We start from the raw sequence: 9,869 nt of genomic DNA, 5'->3' as shown, positions 1-9,869 counted from the left end.
AAAGAAATCTGTGAAGTCAAGCAAAACGACGGGGAGGGGTCGGCGAGAGCTCAGGCGCAGTCGGGTCCACGGGAGTTGCAAATGGGTGAACAAAGAGATACACGGGGGTCAGGGGCTGGGATGCCCCGACTGGCGGGCTGCTGGGAGTGGAGGGTGCCGGAGAGCGGAAACACGGCGGCCGAAGAGCTCTCACTTCTCCGCCTTCGAAGAGGTTGGGCCGGGCTAGAGGGGCGAGGGCAGCGGGCAGCCCGTGCCAGGGTCAGGGCCTCGGCTTCAGCTCCCTGTGTTGCTAGCGTCCGAGGGTCTCCCGCTTTGGCCCCTGCAAAGCCCCGCAGTCTGCGCACATTCCCACGGGGTGGCCCCCAGAACAGCCGGACTACACCTGCTGCACGAGGCGCTGCCGCTGGGAGGTCTTGCGCAGGAGCCTCCTGTAGTCGTAGGGGTTGGCTGCGGAGTCCTTTTCCTCCTGCTCCTGTTTCTCCTGCGCCCAGCACCTGCAGCGAGACCCAGAGTCAGCGGCGCCACGCGACAGCGCCGCCCCGCCCACCCAGCTAGGCGGTTCCACTCCTCACACCTCCCACCAATGGCCGACATTTAAGGGCCGCACACCCAGAACGTCAGGATAGTGGCCAAATGCAACCGCCTAATTTTCTCAGGTTTTCAGTTTTCCCCAAGCAGGCAGGGGAAGCTGGTGACTCTGTCTTCAGATGACAGCTAGGGAAGGCGTCAGAACGTGTAGTTGAGAGAGCTCAGCTTCCCTCCGTCTGCAAGAACTCACAACCAATAAACAACTATTTGTTTTAGTACCTTAATTTTCTTTAAACACATTTTGGTCAAGCAGGAAAGTGCAAAGTGCCTAAATAGACAACCGTCGTTTTGCATTTTAAAACCGCTCAAACATTTTTCTGCAGCACTCCTCCCACATCTGATCCACCATTGCTAGCTGGGCGTCGTGGGGTCAGCTCTTGCAACCAGGACCTACCCCTGGGAAAGCCTCCCAGCTTTACCGTCAGATCCTGCAACTTGCCTGAGGAAGAAGGTGCTCCCTTACGCAGCTACACAGATGTATTCATTTACTTATGCCTACTAAGTGTTAGCCTTCAGCATAGGCTAAAGGTGAACTAAAGTCCTCGGGCTCACGGACTTTAATCTAGTATGGGATACTAGATTTAATCTAGTATGGGAAGGACCACAGACAACCTTCATGTGCCACGTGGTAAGAGGGGCAATGCAGACAAGTAAGGCAGGCTAATGAGATAAGACTGATGCGGTATACAAGCAATTACATTGAGGGTGACCAGGAAAGGCCTCTCTGATAAGGTGACAGTTGAGAAGAGACCTGAAGGGAAGAGGAGGGGTTGGGCAGGCAGATCTCTTAGGGAAGAACAGTCATTCCAGGGCAATGGGTCAACCAGTATAAAGGCCCTAAGACTACAGCATGTATATTGTGTTCTTGGAATGACAAGGAGGCCATTGTGGCTTGAGCAAGGATTGAGAGCAGGAGAAATGAAGGGACAACTGGCAGATAATTGAGTGCTTTGGGACCATGGCACGGATTTGAATTTTACTTAGAGCTAGACGGACATCGGAGGGACATGAGTGGAGGAATGGTTCATTAAAGGATATGGTTGCTAGAGTAAGTAAAGTAAGGAGGTCTGTTACAAGATACTGCAATGGTCCCAGCCAGACTGACAGTGGCTTGGATGAGGCTTACAGAAGAGGAAAGAACTGATCAGGTTTGAAAGAGTTTGCTGATTCATCGGATGTGGGGTGTAAATGAAAGGGATCAAGAAGGTCTCCAAGGTTTGGGGCGCCTGGGTGGCTCAGTGGGTTAAACCTCTGCCTTCGGCTCAGGTCATGATCTCAGGGTCCTGGGATCGAGCCCCACATCGGGCTCTCTGCTCAGCAGGGAGCCTGCTTCCCCTTCTCTCTCCACTTGCCTCTCTATCTACTTGTGATCTATCTCTATATATCACATAAATAAAATCTTTAAAAAAAAAAAAAAAAAAAAAAAAAAAAAAAAAAAAAAGAAGGTCTCCAAGGTTTTTGGCTTAAAACTGGAAGGATAAAGTTGCCATTTAATGAGAAGAGGGCAGGTTATAAGAGGAGTATATTTGGGGGAAAGAGGAGGATAAATATTTGGGTTTTGGTTTTGCAAAGTCTGAGATATTCATTAGATAGTCAAGAGAAGATGATGAATAGGGAGTTGGATTTATAAATCCTAATCCAGAGTAGAGATTGCAGTTTAGGAGTTTTAGGTACAGAGATGATATTTAAGGTCATGACAGTATGTGTTGATAAAGCAAAGGACTGGGACATGCTCATGAGGAGAGGTTAGTGAAATGAGGAGATATCAGCAAAGGAGAACGAGAAGGAGCAGCCTTTGTGGTAGGAGGTAAATCAAGGAAAGTACCGTCTTAGAGGCCAACGCAGAAAATGAAGAAAATTTCAAAAGAAAAAATGAGAAATGCTTCTGATGGGACAAGATAAGGATTGAGAATAGATCGTGGGATATGGCAGAACTGAGATCATTTTTGACTTTGGTAGGGACCGTTTCAGTGGTGTGGTGGGGAGGGAATCCTGTGAGCAGTGGCCCATGAGGGAATGGGAAGCAGGAACATTGAGGAGGAAGGACGGCTCTCATAGAACTCTCTTTTGCTATCATCAAGAGCAGGAATACGGGGCTTGGAAAGGGGAATGAGTCCAGGGAGTTTTTTGATGATGGGTCCAATTGCATCAGTTCACAGACTGTCAAAAATGGTGCCGTAAAGAGGACAAACACTCAAGATGCAGAAGAGGGAGGGGACAGCTGCAGGACGATGTTCTTGATGGATGGAAGGACCTGGATTCAGGGCACATAGCAATGTCTGGCCTTAGATAAGATGACAGACGTCCTCCGTAGTAAGCTGAGGGAAGTCTATGGGTAAGTGGTAGATTTGGCGGTGGGAGTATGTGTCTGTTCTCTATTATTTCCCAGTAATATAGGAAAGAAGGTGAAAGCAAGGAGGTTTTGAAGGTTTGAGGAGAGAGGAAGGGGTCTGAAAGAGTGGACTGGGAAAGCGGCACAGCGGAATTTTAGGGAAATATTGCAAAATAACTCTAAGGGCCTGCCCCTGATGTGTGCTCATGTAACTTGAGTGAGATTTGGTTGTGTTCTTCTCTAGCCCTTTATAGCTGTGTAGGTACAGGGATGGATTGGGTAGAAAGTTGGGTTTACCCAGTGCTGGGGTTTGTGGGTTGACTATAACTGAGGGAGAAAAGGGTCACTGAAGGTATATGCCAAGCAGTGAAAATAATAATGAAAGGATAGGGTCAGACTTCTGCTTGTAGATGAACATGCCCTTATTCTGGTCCATTCTGAATAGGGAATTGTAAAAAAAAAAAAAAAAAAAAAAAAGACACCTTTGGGAAGGTCTTTAGGGCATCTTGAGCTCAGTGGATACTTGACAGGGAAGGTCTTTGGGTAGCATCATCATGGGCATCTACGGGGCAGCTGATCATTCTCTTCTGATTAACTTGAATTCTCATGCCTATTCAGCTCATTTCTGTTATGAGAATATTGAGTATCAACCCTCTGCTAGGTACACCAGACACATTATCTCGAATTCTAAGGACAGTTTGGCAAGACCTGAGGTTCTCCTTAGCCTTGATCTGCATATGAGGAAACAGACCAGTTCTACCTGATAGAGCAAGTGAGGAGTGGAGTGAGGGTTCAAATCCACCGCCACACCACTCAGATCCGTACTTTCCCCACTATATTCCTGTCTCTTTGCTGCTGGTGCTTCCTTCATGATTTTCCTATCCCTTAACCAAGGCACTCTTGTTCCAGTTTATTTCCCTCCCCCATTACCATCCTCCCTGTAGCTCCTTGTTATAATGACGACCTGGCTATGCCTTCAAAACCCCACCTCTCTCATTATTGCTCAACACAGACCCCACTAAGATCCACCTTGGGAGGACAGGAGGGGACATCAGTTCTCTTGTCTTCTAATGACATTCTCTAATCACTACCTGCTACTGCTTTTACTCATTTAAAATTCAGGAGACTCAACTTCATCACTGCTGTGGTCCCTGATTCCCAGACCCACTCATACCTTCCTGGGTGATATGAGTACTTGGTGTGTATGTGTGTGCACATATTAAATACATGACATGTAAAGTATTATCAGAATAATATATTCATAACTATATAAAATAATATACTTATTTATATATGATATATATTTGTCATAATTTAATGTATATAATAATTATATATATTCTTTCTGCAATAATATCTTCCAATATAAGTCTGATGCCAAGTTTCTCTGTCCCCAAATGTCTTTTAGAGCTATTTTTTTTAAATTTTCTATTTTATTTGTTTGTTTGTTTTAGAGGTAGAATTCAGTGATTCATCAGGTACATATGACACCCAGTGCTCATTACATCAATTGTTTTCTATTTTAAATCCAAGATCCCATCAAAGTTTACTTAGGGCACTTGTAGTTTTGTCTTTGTAGTCTTCCTCAGCTCAGAAAAATCCCCTCTTGGAATTACCTTGTTTAGCTTTGTTTGATCATTTACTCTCTCTGTGGAGTCAAGCTCCTTGGTGATAAGGATGACTTTGTGTGCCCTGCTGTGTCCACGCCTTCCTCAAGCACACAGCACAGGGCTTTGATCGTGGAGGCAACAGAGTAGTGATCCAAGTTGTTGACTTGAAACTCCAAAAGGCCTGTGTTCAAATCATGGTTCCTTCACTTTCTATCTGGGTGACTTTGCAGTCATTAAACGTTGTCAACTTAGCGTCCTCATCTCTAATATGGTGCGCTAAGAGATACTGCCTCAAAGTTTGCTGTGAGGATTAAATAGCTGAACAGCATCGTGTCCAGGCCAAAGGAAGCACTCGGCCAATGGAAGCTTCTAGCATTCTCATTCTAGTGAGTATTAACTACACGTCCACAGACACCGCTGGAACCCCAGGCTGTATTTCAGGGACATAATGTTTTTACAGCAGATGTGTGTCTGTTGTTGGGGGAAGGGGAGAAAGAATATACTAGAGAGGAGGCAGATTGGGTTGTTAAAATGGGAAGCAGGTAAGTCAGTGGAAAACAATTTGAGCAAGAAGTGAAAAACCTTGGATTTTAGTTCACTAATGCAATGTGTAGCTTGGGGCTAGTCGACTACTTAATCTTTCTGGGCCCTTGTGTAGAACCCTGTGACTAGACTAAATTCTAAGCTGCACCAGTATGTTACAGTTCTTGACCTCAAGATGCAAGAAACACATCTCCTTTTGGAGACAGGGGGCAGAAATCAAGTAGGTTCTGGAAAAGCAAATGAAGATGAAGAAAGCCACCATCCATGGAACCACTCCCCTATGCCACATGTCCTTCCCATTTTGCTTAATCTCTAGGACAACGCGGTGAGACAGTTATGAGTGAATCCTTTTCCAGATGCGGAAACAAGCCTCAACAGGTCTGGTACTATTGAGCAAGGTCCCTCAACTACCAAGTGGCAGAATCAGGATCCAAATCTAAGACCCACTGACTCTAAAACCTCTTAACTACCAGGTCATACTGTATAAAAGAGATGGGGAGGGTTGTGAGTGCCCGAGGCTCACAGGAGCTTGACTTAGGATTTGGAAGAACAGCTTTCCATTGGCTGTCATTACTCCCCTTTCTTGAATACCACATTTCCATTTTACTTTGTGCCCTCAATTTCAAAACTTCACAAAGAATTTTTTTGGGGGAAAAAATTCCCAAAGTAGTAGTAAGTAAGCTACAAATGGTCTAAGATACTTCGTGTCAAATAAAGTTAGAGGCGAACTGAGACGTCAAGTCCAAAACATGCATTTCGGAGCACCTAGGTAGCTCAGTCAGTTCAGTGTCTGCCTTCAGCTCAGGTCATGATCTCCAGGTCCTGGGATCAAGCCCCGCATCGGGCTCCCTGCTCAGCAGGGAGTCTGCTTTTCTCTCTACCTTTCCCCCTTTGCACCTCCCCACCGCTTGTTCCCTCTCTCAAATAAATAAATAAAATCTTCTAAACCCTCCCCAAATCCCACATATTTCTATATGAATCTCTCTTCCAGATATTATTCTGGTCTGATGTCATGGATTCTGAGAAATTATACAGCATAACTGGGAAGGCAATAAGAGTTCAAGATTACACTGGTTAGAACTTAAACACAGATCTTAGATGTGGTTTATTGCTTGTAATCAGTATGACCGTTTAATTTATCATCCAAAGTGAGGTATTTCTTAAATTAAATTTTTTTAAAAAAGATTTATTTATTTATTTGAAAGAGAGAGCGAGAGAGCATGTGCACATGCAAGTTGGGGAAGGGGCAGAGGGAGAGAATCTTCAAGCAGACTCCCCGCTGAGCACAGAGCCCACCATACGGGTCGGGGTCGGGGGCCCCATGGGATCAAAGCCCATGGGATCCTGACCTGAACTGAAATCAAGAGTCACCCAGGTACCCCTAAAGTGAGTTACTTTTAAGAGAGGGTGCTATTAACAATGACATCAAGAAAATAGGTATGAAACTGGGTTGTCTGAACACCTACCATAATCTTTGAGTTTACTTTTAATGCATCAGTCTTTTTTTTTTTTTTTAAAGATTTTTTTTATTTATTTATTTGACAGATAGAGATCACAAGTAGGGAGAGAGGCAGGCAGAGAGAGAGAGAGAGGAGGAAGCAGGCTCCCTGCCAAGCAGAGAGCCCGATGTGGGACTCGATCCCAGGACCCTGAGATCATGACCTGAGCTGAAGGCAGCGGCTTAAACCACTGAGCCACCCAGGCGCCCCTTAATGCATCAGTCTTAAGAGGCAGTATTCAGTGAGAATATTTTGCTCTAGTCCAAACACAATGGCAGTGCTTTAGAAACAGAACTGGGAGTAAACCAAGGAGAAGGCTGTTCTTTAGGAGGTCGCTGATTACCTTTCATTAGCATTAAAACCTTGATGCTGGTGTTCTCCCTGTTGTCTTCCTTCTCTTAACCCAGGGTTATGTTCCTTCGGTGCCGAATGACTGGGCAAAAATTCCTTATAATAGAAATCTTCCAGGTCTAATAATTTTCCCTGACTGTAAATAAACACATAAACACATCATAGTTTCAGTCTACTTTTCCACTCAATCTTACAGGATACTGGTTTTCTTCTTTTATCTTGTATAATTTAGAAGTAACACATCCATGCCAACAGAAACAAGAGGAGTCCTGGCATGCATACAACAGTGTAAACCATAAGTTAACGAGAAAAAACGAAACCCTCATCTCTCACTTTTACGAGAACATTAGCTGCTATAGCAGGTTTTCCTGGCTTCATCTCATTCACCTTGGCACAAAACCAGAAGCTGCTAGACAGCCAGTGACTGCAAAGTTCTTGTTTGGCCACTCTAGGGCAGGTTTACAATGGACCCTGGGGCCAGTCTGAGAAAAGCTAACCTTTAGGTGCCAGCACACAGAATCTTCCAATTTCCTCAGCCATCGTTAAGTACGCCGATAACAGTGTTTCATGATCTCACCTTCCTTCCTTCATAGGTTACTTCCTGTCCTCTCCTTATGGTTGGCCTATAGTAGGCCAATTTTTGTGCTAAATTTTAATTCCTGCACATGATATACACACCGGTGTGTGTGACCATCTTAATTCTTGGATTTACCCATAATAGTTCTGGTTCCTGCGGTGCTCAGTCCCTGTAGTCTGATGGGATTTCATACAAGCCAGACAGGTAGAGGTCTGGAAGACGACCACATGTTACAGTGTTTTTGGGGCAAAGTGCTTTTCCAGTGACAGATACCGATTTACAAATGAACTTTCAGAATGCCACAGATGCATAAGTCAAGCGCTCAGTGTCCACTGGTGTTTACTAGAAGAACCCTCGATTGTCCTTAGCACTCTCTGGAAGTCTGTTAATTGCAATAAGGTTTTAACATTAAAATGCAAAAGGACTGGTGGGCTGAAACGTTACAGGAAAAGGGGACTAGTGTGAGTCTAAGCGGCCGCAGGCGACACGAACCTTGTTTCCTGACAGATCCATAAACAGTACAAGGAGTGAGATTTAGCATGTGTTGAAGAACAAAAAGCAAAGGAGTTTGGGGAAAGAAAGTTCATGGACACAAGCATGTTCAAACTGTCTGATCAAAACCACATCAATGGACGAAGAAAAGCAGATTCTGTATTGGGACAATACAATTCGTTCATAAACCACTGGAGTTCTTCATGTATGCCTCGCACTGTGCCAGCTCAATATATTCCCAATAGGTAAGATGATCTTCTAAATGACATACAAAGCGTATGTTTATAATATAAGTAAGTGTATTGATAGGATGTTACTTTCCAAATCTATCCACATAAGACAGACGGTTTTTTTAAAAGGTGATTTTCAATCATTATTTGAACATATGGAATTATATTTTGGTTTGATGACACTGAAATCTAGAAATAATAATTTACCTATCTTTCCTTGGTCTTCGTTTTTCTTCTTGGATTGACTTCTAAAGGGAACAGAAAAAAATTAAAAATCAATACAATAATAGGACTGAAATAATGTAATGAATAGAAAATAATTGATATATTTACTATAATCTTAACATATAAATATATTTGTTCCTATAAAGCCAACTTAGAAAGGAGCAAGTGGATACAATGTTTTAAAAATCGAATGAAATACGATTCACTCAAAATTTGCTAATTATGAATTTGTGATTATTTTTTTTACCAGGTCTGGACTGTAATTAATCTTTGCATTCCATGCCAAAGAAAGAGTTTACCACATAGTGGCCAGTATACACAAGATTACCTAAGGCATCTACCCACCAATGAGAAAACATGTATCAGAATTCCTGGAAAACCCGTCTATCACACATACAGCTGTGAGTTAGGCAGGTTGATTCCTTTGCATTCTTGCCTCTATGTCAATGTTGTCCCCTGGCAAAGCAGATGGGTGGACAGCGAAGGCAGGTGTAACAGTCCACAAAAGAATGGAAGTGTGACTTCACTAACCCACAAAAGCCCATTTATGGCATAAAAGTAAGAGCACAGATGATACACGTGTTCCTTTGCAAAATCTTCTCCCAGTTGAGAACTTGGTGTATCAAGGCACAAATCATAATATGTAAGTCTGGATTTAATTGGATACATTTTAATCAAGACCTCAGTCTGAAATCTAAGGAAAGGTACTTCAGTTTACGTTACATACAAAGCAATATCGCCTTTCGAATTGTAACTCCAGTAATGTGTTTCATTACGTGTGCCAGTGCAAGGTATCTGGACCCACCTATTTATATGTTGCAAGAGCCTGCCTGACTGTTAGGCTGAGACAACAAATAGCACTCACCTTGAACAAGCTAAAGATACTGCAATATGCAAATGTTAAGTCGCACGATAAAAATGCAAGACAATAAAAATGGCAACTGACAATTGTTTGTGAATATTGAAGGTTGTGCCCAGTATTTTTAGGCACACTAAATCATTTATTTTTCTTATAATTTATCCTTGGTCATACACAAAATGTCAGATGAGTCAAACAGTTCATAGTTTCATCTCTTCTTGGTTGGTGTTTTAGTGGGTGGAGGAGGTAGAATGGAATGCTTAAATGTATCGAGTCTAGGAGCGGACCATTCAAGAAGTAACCATGTAAGGGCAGGAGACCAATTACATCCCTGTCCTCCTTCCCATTTCCTATTACAGTCTTGATCCGATGCCCTGGGCCAGGAGGTGCTCACAAATAATTATACTGCTGCTGCCATAGGTACAATGGCCCCCAAGTGAATGATCCCTGCACCCCAGGTGGTGTTTTTGGGGGTTGTTGTTGTCCTAATATGACAAAGGTCTTGCCTCCTTGATCCATTATCTGAAAAGATGTCCCTTGTTCTTGGTAACCATTTTCTATAA

At 43.5% G+C, this 9,869-nt stretch overlaps 1 protein-coding gene across 1 annotated transcript in view; it reads right to left on the bottom strand.

Moving 5' to 3' along the window:
• Positions 1 to 376: 376 nt before the first annotated feature.
• The window catches only part of MYO3A (myosin IIIA), a 230,683-nt gene continuing 221,190 nt past the window's right edge, over positions 377 to 9,869 (bottom strand). Inside the window, exons 31-33 of the mRNA XM_046012977.1 lie at positions 8,430 to 8,470; positions 6,916 to 7,059; positions 377 to 494 (exon numbers count right to left, since the gene is read on the bottom strand). Of these exons, the coding sequence (XP_045868933.1) occupies positions 377 to 494; positions 6,916 to 7,059; positions 8,430 to 8,470 (303 nt within the window). The remainder of the gene's footprint in view (positions 495 to 6,915; positions 7,060 to 8,429; positions 8,471 to 9,869) is intronic.

This window comes from Meles meles, chromosome 7, assembly GCF_922984935.1.
Source record: "Meles meles chromosome 7, mMelMel3.1 paternal haplotype, whole genome shotgun sequence".
NCBI classification, from domain to species: domain Eukaryota; kingdom Metazoa; phylum Chordata; class Mammalia; order Carnivora; family Mustelidae; genus Meles; species Meles meles.
The sequence above is the reverse complement of the archived record's forward strand: the minus strand, read 5'-3'. Positions and strand labels throughout refer to the sequence as shown.